At 33.7% G+C, this 19013-nt stretch overlaps 1 protein-coding gene across 1 annotated transcript; it reads right to left on the bottom strand.

The window, feature by feature from the left end:
- Positions 1-5377: 5377 nt before the first annotated feature.
- On the bottom strand, positions 5378-17136 carry LOC121861066 (E3 ubiquitin-protein ligase TRIM23-like). The gene is made up of 11 exons (XM_042358600.1): positions 16965-17136; positions 15073-15232; positions 14068-14186; positions 12684-12825; positions 11262-11395; positions 10433-10541; positions 9415-9647; positions 8862-9035; positions 8030-8197; positions 7397-7594; positions 5378-6502 (listed from the first exon to the last, which is right to left on the bottom strand). The coding sequence occupies exons 1-11, from the start codon at positions 17061-17063 to the stop codon at positions 6320-6322; spliced, it is 1719 nt and encodes a 572-aa protein (XP_042214534.1). The 5' UTR covers positions 17064-17136; the 3' UTR covers positions 5378-6319.
- Positions 17137-19013: the final 1877 nt, after the last annotated feature.

Genomic DNA, 19013 nt, shown 5'->3' on the forward strand with positions numbered 1-19013 from the left:
ATGAACTTTAAATATATTTTTTGAGTATAATATCCTTTTGATCACGTTCAATTATTAAAATTCTTAGTAATCTATTACATTAAAATAGAGCATCAATGTTCTTCTGTGTGTATCTTTATTGCAAAGCTTGTTACGATATTTTAATATTTTAAAATGAACTTCAAATATAAGTGTCTAATAATTTATATCAATATCTCGGAAACATATATCAAGTTTTTAAATATAAAATCAATACATATTTTGGAGTAAATTTATTGCCATGAGTAAAAGTGTCTTAAAGTCAGCCAACTGTGTTATAGGTTATCGTTTCCCAAACGTTACACGTAAACAAAAACAAAAATAAAACAGATATTTCGTCTATTTTTTTTATTAATACACTGAGAAACATCACACCGGGCTAAGAGTAACTTGAAAGTTAGAAATCTTAATAAAACTGAAGAATACTAGTGCGGCTAAACTACAAACGGTATTCTAGGTATGATAACCAGGACACATTTGATACATGTATCTCGTGTGATACTGGTACTACCCTTGGGTCATAGAGTGGGCTATTTTGGGGAGACTATTGGTATATTACTTCTGTACTCTTACATGTAAGATCTAGTATATTTGGCTCTTCAATAGTTTTGAAGATGAAAATTTTGCACCGTCATGAACCGAAAGATTAAATTCTTGCTTAAAAGTGTACAATACAGTACTTCAATTTTCGAGTACCTTTTCCAGAACTCTACTATACTATACAGTATATGGCAGTAATAAGTCCTAGGGATTCTTTATCAAAGCAAATAAAATCTTACTAGTACGTACAATATTCAGGCATGAAACCAAGCTCATGTTTTATTATAATTTCCTGTTAATCATGGCCATAGCCTTTTTTATGTATAGTAATAAACTTCAATTGCCTGAAGACTAGCTGCAAGTTTAAGTCAGCTGATGATCAGACACCTAAACACTACTTGAGGGGTTAGGTTAGATTAGCATTAAAAAGGGGGGGGGGTTAAGCTTCAGGTGATCAAAATAGTCTCACCTTGATTTACTAGGTTACATAAAACAATCAAAATCAATTCACATTCCATTGAACATTATTACGGCATTCCTCTAAAAGTTCAAAATACCACTCAAACAAATACTGTATTCACTTACAACAATCGTGTGAATATGAGGCCGACCCTCATGACTTTAGAGATAAAGTAATGCCAACAAAATTGTACAGCTGGTTTAATATACTGTAGTACTAACGAACCGTTCAGTGGTGAAGAGGATAAAAGTAAAGTACAGCCATTAGGCTAGATGCCGGGACAGCACAGTATACGGTACACGAGTGCAGGAAGATGGACAGTATAAACAACATGATACGTACAGTACTTTAAACTTCATCTGTATGATATTAATTACAAAATGTTTTAAGATTTCTATACATACCAGGTAAAAAAAAAACTTGTTTATCTTTATTTAGATTTTATTCAATACAGTATTTAGAATACCTTAGAATAATTCATATAAATATTATCATGCATAAGTTCATTCAAGGTTCTATTTCTGGATATTACCCACAATAAAGGCTTCAGTTCTTTTTACTAATATTATTCAAAACTGTACAGTACACATAATACATGCAAGATCTTTTTCTGAATACCATCCATTTCACATTGTTTTAGAATTCTTTACATGGGTTCTTTTTATTATTTTAACTCTAATTGAACTTGTGATGTGGATATGTATACTGTATATATAAAAACAAAACAAAAATTAGTACTGTACAGGCATCAAATTACTTGGAGCCAATTAAGATGCCAATTATTTTAACAATTCTATGGCTGAACAATGACCAAACTCTAATACATATCTAGATTTCAAATTTGTATATATTTTCTTATACAAACCACCTCAATTTTAAACATCAAAACAGTATCACGGGAGTTTTAAATTCTAACAGGTGCTGTAATATGATTTTAACTGCATATTTAGTGAATAATAAATCTTTATCTAAATATTCAACAGTTGACACTGAAGAATTTAATAATTTCTAAATATGCTTTCAAGGTTTAGAAATTTTAATGAAAAAAAGAGCTCATATGGTCCTTCCTACATTATTAACAGGCTGGGGCAAATAAAATTATTCAACAAATATAATAAATAAGTACCCAGACTGAATAGGAAAATATATTTATGGTATCATTGTGACAGCACTCAGTGTACAATAAAAATATCTCATGGTGAACTTCACAAAAAAAAAGTTGTCATACTAAATGATACTTAATACAGTACTGCATTATGTTTTACATAATACTTTTGTAACCTTAGCTCTCGTATTTCCTTCCCCCTGGGAGAAGTGTTTTACGCCAGGAATATCTAAGACCTGTTCAGAGGCAGAAAGATGGGAAACAGATGAGAGGGTAATTCATTTAACAATAGTTGTACTGTACATCTCTTTTGTATGAAACTGCAAGTGTAACTCAGAAAGAAAAGCAGAAACAGTTCCTGAAGGATCCAAACACATTAAAAGAATAAATTTCGAGAATATGACCATGTAAATATTCATGAATACAGTAGAGTACACAAGGAAACAATTTGGATGAAAAGATAATAAGATTTTTTACCCTTACTGGAGATGGCAGTAAGGCAATGAGAGTGGTGACTGAAAACTAATAATCAGAATTACAAATATTCATACAGTACAGAGTTGTAAGTACAGTACTGTACGTAAAAAAATTCAAATATCAACCTAGACTTTTGGTTGGAAATGACATCTGGAACAGGAAAATTGGTTCAAGTACATCAAATAAAATAAAATAAAATAAATACAATATTCATTGGTTTAGATATATGAAAAATACAGTAACATAATTAAGTTTGGAAATATTTGACAGTTTTGTTTTCTATTATGTATGTACAGTACAGGTATTTACCTAATATCTATGAGATGTAATGCCTCTGTGAAAGACTAAAAGGGTGTGCATGCTAAACACTTGTGAGAGAGGTAGAGCATATTGAATAAAGTACTGTACTGTAGAGAAGGGATGAACAGAATGAATACAGTACACGTATTATATCAAGCTTGTGAAAGTCCTTCATTTCTGGTTAAATGTCAGCCAGCTGAGAGCATTTTTTACTTTCATACATTTTCAAAATTTGAACATAAGTATCACTTCAACCAAACAGAAATAAATGCTAAATTACTTACATTTCAATCTGAGCATGAACTTGTGGTTTTCCATACAAATGTAAAGTAATACTGATCACTTCTAAATATTTTATATTACAGTACAATTTCTTACTGTATTCTATTTGATGATGTCTGGTATAGAAAATAATGCCTTAGATATTGTCTGAGCTTAAATCTGTACCAACACTGCAGTTTATTCTCTAACATATGCATAGCATTCAAGCATTTTACATAAATTGTAATAAACTATATTCAATTTTCTATTCTTTATGCATCATCATATTAATTCAGCTTCAGCCTACAGTCAGTCAGTTACACAAGCCAAAGTTAAGATAAAACCCTAAACAATAAATCAAACTTATGTCATATGAGACATCATAAATTTGGTCTGGTTAACAAAGAAATTTTCAATACAATTCTATGGCCACATAAGTGTTTTTTTATTACTGAAAAGAGTTTTTGGGAAAAAAAATATTAATAATCTTTTTTGTGGAATTGTTTAAATAAAAGTATTGTTGACTTTGTTTAAGGATAAAATCATTTTTTTTAAATAGTTTATAAGATAGTTTGAAGCAAATTCTGAAGAAAAACTCTTATGAAACAGGTAAAATTGGAAATTGTCTCAAAAGACTTATCAATCAATGGTCAAAAGAAAAATGAAGTATAAAAAATCATTTACCTCCCCTACTATGTCAGAAGACTCACACTGTCATGAGGAAACTAGACAAAATGGCCAGATATGGTCCTGGTGTAAGTGGTCTTCACAATGAAAGTGGATTTTTCAACATCTTTTATTTTCAATTATGAGATTTTTGGCTTCATGATTATAATATTCTGAGTGAAATTTCCTCCACAATCTTGAGATGAACATATACTAAATTGTGTGTTTTTTGCTTAGATCAAATAACAATTTCAAACATCATGACATCAACTAAATTATGCCTTTAGTTCACAAATCAACATACTGTACAGTTTTAGTCTGCTTTGTGGTAAATATTGAATTATTGTATATTCTTCACATGACTCATAAGAGCTTTGTCAACTACAAATAGTTAAATATTTTTTTCTTATTCATTATTAGTTTAGTACACTTTCAACAGGAATATTTTTCATAAGAAGCAAAGGTATGTTTTAAATTTCAAAGCATTATCACAATGAACCTCAATGCTAGACTAACATAAATGCATGTGATAATGAAGATACAGTACATGTACAGCAGTATATGTACTAAATAACAGTGACAGCATACCATTGGTATTTTCAAGTAGTCAAGTGCACCTGTGACTTAAACCCACATTTATCTACTTTATGCTGTCATTATGCCCCATCAGTAAATATTGTAAGTTCAGCTACTGATATGTTCTAGACTATGGGTGGTTAAATTTCCACTCATATATAAAATAACTGTTACACAGTAAGGATGCATTACATGCGATTATTGCTTCATTTATTTTCAAATTTCATAATATTAATATATATATATATATATATATCTCTTGATAAAATCACACGGGAAAAGGGAAACAACGGAGCACCTTAGCTTTCGTCTTTATTCAAGACATCCTCTGAAGATGTCTTGAATAAAGACGAAAGCTAAGGTGCTCCGTTGTTTCCCTTTTCCCGTGTGATTTTATAAAGATTTATCTTATCCACGTTTTCATTGTGGATATATACATATACTGTATATATATATATAATATATATATATATATATATATATATATATATATATATATATATATATATATATATATATATATATATATATATATATATATATATATATACTTGTATATATATATATACAGTATAAACATGTTAATTAATGACTAGCCTTAGCCAATATAATGAGACATACAGTGATTCTGTATGATGATATACAGTATTGGCGAAAGATCACATCACTGAGGTGAGAGACCTCAAACTAATATTAAACTATTAAGTGAAAACCAATATGTAATTCATCATGCTTAGGGGTTGTCAACATTTACTATGTGAAGAATGCAGGCTGGTGCTCTTGGAACTAATATTACTACCGTGAAATGAAACATTCATATCAGTTGAAGCAAAACCTTTGATAAAATGTTTAAATACTGTAACAGTGCACATTTAAAGCCTAACAATACTATGACAACAATGTCTTTGACATTCAGCATATAATAAATGGCATTATATCCATAACATTCAAAATTCATAATTATTTAAAAAAAATAAATAAAGTATAAAACTGTCTACATAAAAATTATTAAATACATAAAAGCCTGAACTGTCTAGATTTAGACTACCATTAAAGAACAAAGTTTAGTACAATATCTTGAGCAGCAAGGATGGCGATTTCTATTTCTCTAAGGTAAATGTGGTTGTGGTTAAAGCCTTTAACTAAGCTACACATTTGAACTAACTTAAATATACAGTAATACAAATTTTCCAAACTTACAGAGATTGATCTTTGCCTAATATTCAAACACTGTTGATGAGTCAATTTAAATGTACAGTGACCATGGCATTTATAGGATATTTAGCTAAGAACAATCTGCTCTACATGCAGGAAATGACATGTACAGTTGCCAGCAAGGTTATCCCACAGCCCTGTGTAGCAAGTTGTGGGAGGACTTTTGCTGGCAACTGTACATAAAGATATAATCTAATTATGTGTGTCCATATGTTATCTGTCCTCCAATGAACATCAGTGTATATTGAAAATTCTAATTTTAACAAGAAAAATGATATGGGCTGTTCAGTAGACATTTGACATTTTGTATTATAATACAAAACATCATGTATCTACTTCATTTTAAAACACTATAGTCCCTTGAACTGGAAGGGATTTACTTCAGGACTATAACAATGTAACTATTTTTCTGTATAAATTAAAGATTTTCTTTGTTACAAGTCTATTGGTGTAGGGCAAGTTCCTCATCCTTTACTAGGTTTTCTTCAATAAAACTGTTCAAGAATAATTTATAATTTTTAACTTTGTTTCCCTAATACTACCACAGTATTTTGTCAAGAATTCCTAACAGTATGCTCATCAAACTCTATCTTGTTTAAAATATATTAAATTTCTCTGTACTATATTTACTTAGTTATACTGTACTATATTAAAAATATTGCTAGTCTTATTCTTCACTTCATGTTTCAGGGATAATAGGATCATCCAGCAGAATTGAGAACTTCTGAGGGCACCAGCTGCCGTGCTAGCCAGTCTAGACCCTGGTGTAAACCAGTTCCTGACTGGGCATCACAAGGCTGGATGTGCCATGACCGCCCAAGACACAGTTTGTGAACTCCTAAGCTGTCAGTAAGGGCTGCCATTCCCAGTGCTTGCTCACAATTCTGCCAAAGCAAAGAAAAAAAAGTCAAATTAGTTATTTACATAGCTCAATTGTTAGTGTGCTTGACCTTCAACACATGAGACACAGGTTCCATTCCATGACCACACAAGGTTAATAGAGCATTATTCTAAGGTGGTGTGTACTGAACTAGCTATCAGGGCTGCACTAGCCTTTCTCATGGGGATGACAACCTACATATAAAGGGAAATTTATATAAATCATATTTGCCTTTTCACTTACCAGTGCATAATTCAGAAAAAAATTATGCATTTAATACAACCAGGAGATTTAAGGAGAATTTCTTTCAGTTTTCAAAGAATTTGAAAGATAAACTAAAACCAAACTTTGGAATGCTTGCATTTTTTTTTTTGCAACCAAATAACTTTTTTCACTATAAGCCAATGCTCCCTCTATTTTTTTACATCACAAAGCAGAATGAATCTTGTAAAGAGCTCCAATATCAAGATAATGTGTGAATTTGCACCACCAACAGAAACAAAAGAGTTATATTGTATCATTAAAGCAACAATTGGTATGTAAGAATAGTTAAACACAAGGTACTTAAAAAAAGTGCATTGCTTATGATATTCATTTAATATGAAAGACAGATTTCACTATCCTGATGATATGCATGGCTGAAAAAATTAAGGGTGCTGCAATTGACTGACTGTTACACAGGTTCATAACTTGGAGAGAACTTTGCTGAAGGGTGGATTACCTTAGCCATATTTCCCATCATTCACTTTCTCTACTACTTCTCGAGTGTCCATCCCCTTCACTTGTAGTACACCAAACCCCTGCTAAACAAGACTTCATATAATTTGATATTTGGATGAGCCAGAACCTATCTACATCTACTACCATCACTACATCTGGGTAAAACACATAAACTTGCCTCTTTATTTGCAAAAATGAGAAGTGAAGCATCCTTCAGTTCTCGTTCCGTCATAAGCTTAGTTAGTTCTGACTGAGCCTCTGGAAGTCTGTCAACATCTGTCGCATCCACAACAAAGATAACAGCTTGGGTGTTGAAGTAATAGTGTCGCCAGAGAGGCCGCAGCTTTGGCTGACCCCCTACATCCCATACTGTAAACTGTTGAACATAAAAGAAAGATGAGTGAATGCATCCAAGTTTACACATGACATAGTACACAAAAACTATATTTTTTTATTTTTGGGAAAGTGGAAAAAAATGAAGATCCCCTTGAAATTAATAACAATTATGGTAACATGAGAGATGTGGTAAATATAAGATTTAACAAGTTATTCATATGTAATATTATCTATCCTTTAACAAATACAGTACTGTACTTTTCCACCCCCCAAAATTTCCACATAACTCCCTGCATCTTACATCTCCTAGGTTAAACCTACAGGGATGAGGCTACATCAGTTTAAAGCATACAGTAAAAGTTAAAGTCATTTACATTTATACTTTTTTCCTCAACATTTAACAATGAAACTACTAAGTGTACAAGTTAATATTTTTATAAACTGCCCAAAGGATCAAAGAATGGCAGTTACCTACCTTAAAGTTTTTGTACTCAATGGTTTCCACATTGAAACCAATGGTGGGTATTGTTGAGACAAACTCATCCTGCTTTAGTTTAAAGAGAATGGATGTCTTGCCTGCACCATCAAGACCAAGAGTTACCACACGCATTTCTATTCTGGCTCCAATGTGAATACGATTATCCTGAAAAATATATCATAACATAAGCACAACTCCCAGGGCAATAGTAGGCTCTGCTTGAGGGCACTCAGCATTGGTGCATTCTGAAAGTCCCTTGAGAGGCCTCACATGTCATAAATAGTTGTAGCAATAATTAGAGAAGTACCAATGTACAGGTATCAATGATATCTGCCTGTTTTTGGAGTATCAGTACTGGTAGAATTTCAGCCAATCCCACACTCATCTAAAATAAATAATAATAGGGAAATGTTGGTATATAATTCCAACATTTAAGGGTTTTGTTGAATGCTTTTGAAACTGATAGTTAAATGCATTTTACAAATATTTAATAAATTAAATTACTATACTGTACATATTATTGTTACTGAATATACCGAGGATACTTATATTGCATCAAATTAAATGTTTTATTATTATAGAGTTTATGTATAATATGAAATAGCATACTGGTAGTGTGTATCTATCAATATTATTGCAATTGTGCAGTACTCTGAGATTTTTATCTTTGGTTAACCCCAAAAAGTATGTTTCCTGAAAATTTTTGATATTTGAAAAACTAATGCCACATTCTAAATATGTAGGCAGCTGGAATCAAAGCTGGTTTATTAATACAGTACTGTATTATTACTGACATCAACAACACCAACAATAAATACACAAGTCTAACCTTTGTAAAGGTTATAGGTATAGCTGGATCTGGGACTAGTGACGCTAACTGAGCCAACTGCTGTTCCTGAGAAGTGACATGAGCCAGTCGAGCAGACAGATCCTGTGAGGCCATGATCAACCGACCATCATCTTGCTGAATAGCACGTTCTCCATCAACCACCACAGCTACCATCTGTCAGAAATTAATACCTTTAGAGATGGAGTTGTTTTGGCCTAATCCAAAACAAGTCTTGGTGGAACTATGGTTAGTATAATGTAGCCTTACTTTATCAAATACTGTACTGTACCTGTATTGGCTACCTTTTATTTATAAGTAAACAAGCTTCACTTTGGCTAAACTCCACAATAAAACCCATGGGGAGGAAGGAGGGTTGTAAGTCTCCTTGCTTCAATTCTGTTTCAAATGGATTTCAAGGATCTATCCTTCATTAATTCCTCTATCATCTCAGAGTCAAGGCATTGTCTTGGGTTAGTAAATGCTTCTTTATCCTTTAGAGTACCATCCTTGCCAGAGAAACAACAAAACAAATGCCAACACAACCAAAACATACTTGAGATAAGAGTGTGGTCATGTCCTCTTGTTGTTGACGTATGGAGCATAACCTTTCACGAATGTGTGCATCCAGTACTGTCATGGCCTGTGTTTCTTGACGATTAAGTTGATCTCTCAGTTGAGCAAAGTACTGTTTCACACGTGCTCGTGCTTCCTCGGCAGTTCCACCAGTATCAATTTCAGCTGGCCCAGTGTCATTTTGAGATCCTTCCAGCTGTCGAGCCACACTCTCTAGAGTATACAACCAAAATGTATAATAACTAAGATGAACTTTAAAAATAAATAAATAAAATTTAGAATCATAGCAAAAAAAAAATGTTTGTTTAGTCAATATAACATCAAAAGGCTGCATTAATAAATAAATAGGAAAGATTTCAACCCAATGTAATGCTACCAGTACATATTAGACTCAAGAATCAACCCTCTCACTAGACCTGTTATGAAATGGCATTGTCAGAGCTCTTACACTGAGATCCTTCAGTTGTACTGAAACACTGAATCTAAAATCTTCAAGGGGACCATTGGACACTGATTCATTATGTCAAAAAGCCAAACTCCAGATCTGTAGTAGATTTTAAATTGCTAATTTCCCCACAATGACCTACATGTACATATTTGAGAAATAAGTCTAAGCCCTAAAAATTGATAAGGGAGCAACACAAAATAAAATTTGGTATGCATATGGTGGCCACAGCAATCTCAAGATCAAGGTCGGCACAGATAGGTGTTAGCCAGCTATAAGCCAACACATCATAGGTAATCACAGGTAAAGACAATGATAATATTAAGTGTGTAAGGTAGATGAGAACATGGAACAGCAGAGACTGTGACTTAAGCTAACTTCCATCTTTTAGAGGAAGATTATATATTGGATTCCTCACTTACTAGTTCCTTTGTGTGCATTCTAGACCAACCAACCTCCTTTATGAACATTCTTTATACATCGGTAATATTACTGAGAAAAAAAACAGGACATGCACACACACACTAAAGTTACAGGTTTTTATTTTACTCACCTAACTTATGAGCTGAATCAGTAAGTTCTTGAGCTACTCTTTTTATATGCTGAATAGCTGTGTTGATGGTGGAACGGATCCTCTCAGCTTCTTGTTCCAACAATATGTGCTGAAACACAAACTGGTATCTTAAAAAGCAGGGTTTATGGGTAAGGATAAATTAGCAACAGTCTTTTTCTTATACTAATGTATATCATAATAATAGTTGTTATTTATTCTATAAGCTCATTTATTTTTTTCTATTTCCAGCACTGAGAAGGAATACAACTAAGTTAACAAACATCTGCTTGTAGATTACATTACTGTATTATATCATGAAGAAAGTAAAACAAATTATATACTGTATAAAACTCCTTTTTTATTCCCACATAGATACATACAAACATAAACACACAAGCCCATATAGCAGAAACTGGCTGGATCACAAGAGTATATTCCTGCACCCCACATTATACAGTCAAACATACTTCAAATTCTCCAAGTCCACAGGAGAAAGTGGTTCAACACTAGTATAATTTATTCCAATAATTTTTGTAAAGACTCTACTATTACTGCTGTTCTAGCCTGTAACCAGAGTAATACTGTGTACAGTATTCTAACTAAACAATGTTCATCTCCTACCTACAGCACTAGAAACTGTTAATAAACTGTAGATGCTGTGCTGTCAGCTCTAATCACTGTGCTGAGGCATAGCACTTGGCAGTCACACACAATGAGTTCTCAGGGTTAATATCATGGCATTTCTAAAAGCAAACTGTATGGGTATTTTGGTATTTCCTGTAATTAGGCAGGAAAAAAATTTAAAACACAACTCAATAGTATACTGTACCTTGTGTTTTGTATGCTTGTAATCTTTGCATATGAAACACATCAGAGGGGCTGCGTGACACCCTTCCTCTAGGCATACAAACTCCACTGGATGAAAGGAATGATCAGCACACCTTGGTTTTTCACGAGGTTTTTCTGAAAAAATTAATAATAATAATAATAGTAGATGGGGTGGAGTTTATTGTCCATGTACAGTACAATATATTTACTTGAAAACATTTTGGTGAAATTTGTTGTTTATGTCCTTTTCCTTCAATTATGGAGCTGAGACTCGAAGAAAAAAATAATCTTTTATTAGCTTCCCATGTACAGTAGTTGTCAAGCAAATTGAGCTCCCCATGGGCCATTGAGTTGTAATTACCTCCCTGCTGGCTATAAACTTCCTTGTAATAAATTAGCTAGTCATCTATGGTTAGGGTTAAGCAGGATAGGGAGACAATATGCCTCTTAGTCCTGGAGTTACAACTAAACTCTCAATGGATTTCTTCCTCATACTTCTCCATCAACTTTGGGGTTGTTGGAGGTGCAGAGCAGAACCTTTCTAACAAGGACTTCTTGGAGGAAAAAAAGATTTAAATACTGTACAGTAATGTGATTTTCCAAGAAATCCAAGTTAATTTCACCAAGGTACAAAATAGTCCTGTTTTCTTAATCAGTAACAGCCTTGAAACCTAAGGGTAAGTTTTATAAAAATGTTGTTCTCCTCTGGAGTAATCTTTTGTTTGCTTTTACATTATGCAGCAATTACTTGAATAACCAATAGTACGGTATTGGGTTTATTGCCTAGTTAGATAGCTGCATATGTTCAGTATTACAATGACAAGAATTCTTCAGCTGTACTGTACAGTACAGTACAGTACTGTGCTGTGCAATGTAAGTCAGAGACATGAAAGTTGTAAGCTACCTAGATTTACAGGGCTCTCAAAATGAACTGAAGCTGAAGGCTTCTTCTAAAATGTTAGCTGGAAACATCAATGCAAATTGCAGACACAACCAGAAAGTTGGAGGCCAGAGATTTATCATGAAAGTACAGCCCAATGATGTAAACAGTTAATACAGTTTAAATATTTGTTGTAGATCTACAGGAAATTTCAATTCTTTTGCAAAGGGAACATTGCCAAGGATGTACAGTATGTACACAGCAAATAGGCAAGAACAAACAGTGATATCAAGGGGCTTCTATGCATTTTGAGAATCTTGGTTATAGCTTTACAAGTTCCCCAGTGAACATATATTCTTACCAAATGATTTAGATGAACAATGGTTACAGTATCAATACTCTATCATAAGCAGAAACTAATTAATCATCCTATATACAGTACAACTTTGCAATTGGATATGCCAAACAATTTATGATCTCTATTACCAATAAAGAAAAAGGCTGGAAAATTGCAGAACATAAAATCTTATTTCCTCAACTAACCAGATAACGGGATGCGTTTATGTTTGTGGAGTGTTCTGGTGGCGTGGGTCCGTTCGGAGCACTCTAAGCATAGGTGGGATGCACACACAGTACAATAGAGGACAGCTAAATGTTCTTCATCCTCATCACAAGATATACCCAGCTGTAGAAAACATTTAATGACTAATGAGGCATTTATATATATAAAAAAAAAACAAGACAAACTCATACAGGCAGTCTCCAAGTTACAACTGTCCGACTTACGATCCTCCACACATACAAACAGTATCCCAATACATTCTTTGCAAAAATATGTAATCAAATTTTTTTTTTACAATATTCTTTATTGTCCTATTAGAAAACATAAAACTATTTCACAGTAGTTTCTCACCAAACAGAACCCAGTATAGAGTATCAAATCCATAAGATACATTAATCATCTTTATAACATTTTCATGGGTAAATAAGAATATCTCACCTCACAGTTCCTGCCAACTCTTAAAATTACGTCACCTATCACTTAATAGCTACTCTTCAGTCCTCACCTGGTACATGTGGGATGACGGAGGTCAAAAGTCATATGAACTTACTTGACAGATTTCAACTAAGATACACAAGCCTCAAAAAACAACAACAGAGGCTTAATTGGTGCAATGGTAGGGTTAAAAGCTACATCTGTTTCTTGGTAAGCAGCTATGCTCACCACTAAAACCTCATTGCTGAGCATTTCTTAGTGCAAAACAGTCCATTCTGAACTAAAGTACTTAGGATAACGAGCCTTAAATAGGAACTAATGGTTATCTTTCTGCTAAATATTTTTGATAAGACATTCAACCTAAATATATGGCCAAAGTAAGCAAAGCCTCTAATAAGATGAATTTCAGTCGTGAAGTTCGGAAGATTGATACTGATTAATTCATCCATAAATTGAGATACAGGTAGCTAGCTACCTAACAGCAGGAAAATATAATGATAATGAGCTCCCTTAAGATGATAAGTAAAATGTGGGAGTGCTGTTCTCAATGCAGAACATAAAATATGTGGGTGTGAGTTATGGATCTTATTCCTCAAAAAATTTTAAGACTGTTTTAGCGAATCAATTTAAAGATGATCAAAGAACTTAACCATAAAGCCAGGCATTGTCTAAAGCCGACACTTAATTAGGTGAAGTTTCATCAAATATCTGTACTGCACGGACATAAATGTTCTGAAAAGTGAATGATAAACATAATACAGTACAGTACTTTATGTTCTTTTTTGTAATACCTGTAGCTATAGACATAAAATAATTGAAACGGTACTTTCTGAAGAAGAAAGAAAATATATATGTTATGAGTTCTCAACCATGTTATTAACAAAAATTGCCTAAGCAAAAAAAGGCATCAATACTTCAGTAAACACCTACCTCTCGTTGTTTTATGAGGACCTCTGGAAGGAGAACGGCATCAGAGCGGGACAGTGACAGTCTTTCCAGCAGTTCCAGGAGTGCAAAATTTTTCTTTAGACCCCATACACCTGATGCACCTGCCAGACCAACAAGACAGATTCTATATACTGTACTGTACTGTGTAATATTTCATGTGCAGCATTTTCAAATGAGATGAGCAAACAATTAAGAGCATAAGTAAAAATAAGCTTAAAATAAAAGAACAGTAAATTAGGAAACTTAAGTTAAACCTTTAAAGTTTAATTCATGTTTCCTTATGAATTCAACAAAATTAATGACTGAAGAATAAAATCCATTTTTATAACAAAGGGTGAGTACTTTGTGTTATGCTAACACTTCAAATTGGCCAAGTGTCAAAGAACACACTTACTCAGCAGAAGAATATATTATTCATGTAAAAACTGCAGGTGTTTCAAAACAGGTCTTCATTCAGTCAATGTACTTTTATCCAGCAGTGTGTTAGTTACCTATGTGGCTAGTGAAGCAGTTAATAATTAGTTAAACTCTTGTTGTCCTAGCTGAGCCAGAGTCCAACCCTTAAGAGAAAGGAAGTACAGTACAGTATGGTATTGCAGTTCACTTAGCTGTCAGCCATAAGATGGGATTTTACTCCTCAATCATTTAATTATGGCCTATGATCATTCTTTGAGTAACCTGTGAGATCTAGAATCATCTACAAAATGAGATATTAAATATACTCTAATTAAGAAACTTTGAGAATATGCACTGCTATACTGTATAAAAACTTATGAACCTCAGTTACTTCCTAGAGCCAGGAGTCTGAGGTATAAATGAATACCTGTACTGTGATGATAAGAAGAGGCCAGAGGTTTTGAAAAGAGTCATGACACCATTGGGTATAGTATTCAATGAGTAGGGATCTCACTCACTGAAGAACTTTAAATCATACATTATCCTAAGAACTGTTTTTCTCTCCTCAAAATACTTAACAGAAGCACATACCTATTGGTGTAGGCTGTCTATCGAATGGGCAATGAATATTGTTGTCATGTGTAGGGAGCCGAAGCAGACAGGCGTGGCAGAGTGTGTGGCCACAGAACAGAAGGCGAGGCACTTTATCACCTCCTAAGCTGAACCCATCTTCACACACACGACATTCTAACTGTTGAATAAAATAGGGTACGTTAACAAATGGAAACAGTTGGTGCAACTAACACTTCAATACTTTTGCAAAAAAAGTTGACAAACAAGTTATACTTTATTCTTTTTCTACAACTATTATACTCTACCCCAAAAATAGACCTTTTTTAGTAACACCAATACAGTATTTTGGTAAACAAAGACAATGAGCCCCATTCTACATTAAGTGTAAAACATCAATTTAACTGAAGAACCCACGTATCAATGGGTGTCTTTGGTGCCACAGGAATTTGTTTTGTGTACAGTAATTTCATTTCTACGATTTTTTACATTTCCTGTCCCTGGAGGAACTGTCTCTGTTCACCATGTATACAGCGGTCCGACTAATTACCCAAATGTACCCAAATGTAGCAAAATATAGCTGGAATGAAGTCAAATAATGGTCCTACATGAATAAATCGGACTGCCAATCATTTCTCGACTAGTGTTTGGTGTCACAAAGTCACAAAAAATTGGAAAACTTACTTTAATCCGAGTTAATACATCACGCGCATGTACCGAGGCAGCGAGGAATTACCCAAATGTAGCCGCAATGAAGTCAAATGATGGTCGTACAAACGTAATTCGGGCTGTGAATCACTTCTCGATTATTATTTGGTGTCATAAAGTCACAAAAAATTGGTAAACTTAATTTAATCTGAGTTGTGTTAGGTTAGGTTAGGTTAGATTAGGTTAGGTTAGGTACATGCACTTGATCAATTAACTCAGATTAAATTAAGTTTACCAATTTTTTTTTACTTCGTGACACCAAATACTAGTCGAGGTGAGGTTAGATTAGGTTAGGTACATGCACTTGATCTATTAACTCAGATTAAATTAAGTTTTCCAATTTTTTGTGACTTTCTGACACCAAATACTAGTCGAGAAATGATTGGCAGTCCGATTTATTCATGTAGGACCATTATTTGACTTCATTCCGGCTATATTTGGGTACATTTGGGTAATTAGTCGGACCCTGTATACAGGCACTTCCTGCAACTAAATATTGATTAATTTCAGATTTTCTTTTAGATACAGATAAATTCTATAATTTATTGTTTATAAAAGGAAGAAAACTAAGTGCTACTATACTGTGTGATCTTCAAAAATACCTTTAGTCTAGTCTAGTCTAACCTAACCTAACCTTACCTGACCTAACCTAACTTGAACCAACCTAACCTAAATATCTTGTAGATTGCACGTTATAGCAGCATCAAAAACTAACCTATCAAACCAAAAATAATCAACACTAAATCCTATTTTACTCTCCTAAAATGAAATAAAAAAAAATCTAGAAAAACAACCATTCCTAGAACCTAAACATAGTGTATGGCAAGGTCACGTTGGCTTTTATCTTCAATGTAGAAATTTCCTCAAGTTGGTGCTAAGGCTGGACCCCTCTTGCCAAGTATTACGGCAACAAAATACAATAAACCCCCAACATAATATGTAAGATTGATACATACAATACCAAGCACATAATATGTAAGACTGTTACATATAATACCAAGCACAAGTTTGTATGATTAAATTACAACAAGTATTTGGTACAACTTAAGCTTACGAAAACATACAAATGAATTTATGCCCTCACTGTAACTTATACGTTCTTAACGTAAAAATACCACACAGTTAAAAGAAGTTATGAGAATACCAAGACAATGGAGGACACAATAACGTTCACTGTAGCGTAAAATATGACCTATTAGACTCACATTATTGCCACTTTTATTTACTGAAGTCTGTGGTGTATTAAAGGTGTGAAAAGACTGTGATCTAGCCAAGGCAGCTGACATTAGTGCCTCATTAGCCATTTCTACCTCCCGACGGACTCCGTTGCTGCCTGCCACAGTACCACTCTGTCTTTAACTATGCGCAGACAACACAAACCGTACTTCACTATTGGCTAGGTACACCCGTCTTGATATTTTTACTTGTGATACATATATACAAAAATAGGTAATATATATGAATCTAAATATAAAATGAAATTATTTAACAAATTTGGCGAGGTTTCATTGATTCTGGTTAATTTAAGCTATTGTAACATTAGTCTTGTACCTTTCCTCCAAGGAAAGTAGTGGCCTTCCCACCCAAATAAACAGTGTTGCCAACTCATCTTAATTAATGTAGCAAGATTCACCTCTAAATGTAGATAAAATCGCTAGATATGGTGAATAAAATGCTATAAGAAGTAGCCAACAAGAAAACTGACAATATTCACACGTTAACTTACATACGGTAATGCATATCATAAATAATTCATTAATATTAGAAGTGAGCTTAAGAATTGATAAATAAAATGATAAACGAATGTTCGCATTCACGTATATAAACACTCATTGCTAGCGCTGCCCTTTTTAAATATATTTTGCCTAAAGGTAAATGTTTTATTTGGCTTATGGAACCCCTTAGCTATTAAGTATACAATCATATATATCATAAGATCAATAGATACAGTCATTAACAGTAATCCATAACAGAAATCCGGAAAACTATGAGGGCAAACTTTTCCCGGGTGAGAATTGTAAACTTTCCAAACAGAGTGTTGTTAGGGCACCGAGTGGGGGCTCCTTCAAGAACGCTGGAGGAGGTACAGATACATTCAGGATCAGGAGCCAGTGCATGCCCAGTACTTGCCAACAGTGAGTAACAGAGACGTGACCGACCGACCGATCAGTGACGAGGAGGGTAAGTACAGTACTGGCCATCACCCTTCTTTAATATATGACTCTCTAATGATAATTTCCAGCCACTAGGGATCATTGGGGTCATCCCAGCATCTGTACAATGACATTGTAAAGGGTTTGAGAGCTAACTGCACTAACTGTCAAAGGAATTTATCTGAAGGCCAATTTTCTTGTAATTTTCACTTGGTAATTTCTGAAATCAGGACTTAAAATCCCGTAGACTTTAAAAAATGTTTTCAAAGAAAACGATGACTGGTAGATGGGAGACATTTCTAATGGACTGCTAGATTTCAAAGGTAAGTTACAATTACAAATACATCCGTTTTTTCTAAAGTTCCAGTTGCAATATATTCACATAAAAACGTTGTTATATTTAAATTACACTCACTCCAATTAAAATTAAAATTTGTGTCGGCGTAAATTGGTATGCCCAAAATTTTATTATATTTTCCAGAACTACGATCCCTAAGCGTTCCATGACTGTGATGAGAATACCGAGAACAGAGTCGTCTGTAACGTAGGTACCAAGTCAGTATTCTTCTCAAAGAAATCACTAAGAATTTATTAGAAACATTCCTGAGGTTTCATATGAACAAAAAAACGTAATTAAAGATACACAGCTGAAGACTATAAAAGTGCAACACATCTGGATCATACTGTGAACATCTTTGCTTGTCTCCGTCCCTAAAAATTAGAGCTATCCAGTTTGTTTAAAATTTTGAAGAATAATATCAAGGAGTGTCTTTTCATTGTGAGGGATGCTATAGCGATCGTTGTGTACTGTATATGCAGTCATAAGTTTCTATAGAATTACCTCATTTACCAATTCTCCAGATGTTCATGCCACTAGTACAGATGTCTGAGGGTTAGTGATTATAGTCATCCACTCTAAATGCTATAAAGTTCTTTTTAACAATGTTCCCAGATTTACTTAGCTCTAAAAGACCCAGATATTATTTTTACACACCCAACCAGTCTCTGCTTTTACATGGGCCTTTTTCTTTCTTAATATGACCAAAGTATCTTATTTTCCGTATATTATAAACTTCAAGTAGGTATAGGAACACGAAAAAC

The sequence above is a fragment of the Homarus americanus genome, unplaced genomic scaffold (assembly GCF_018991925.1).
Source record: "Homarus americanus isolate GMGI-L3 unplaced genomic scaffold, GMGI_Hamer_2.0 scaffold52806, whole genome shotgun sequence".
NCBI lineage: Eukaryota > Metazoa > Arthropoda > Malacostraca > Decapoda > Nephropidae > Homarus > Homarus americanus.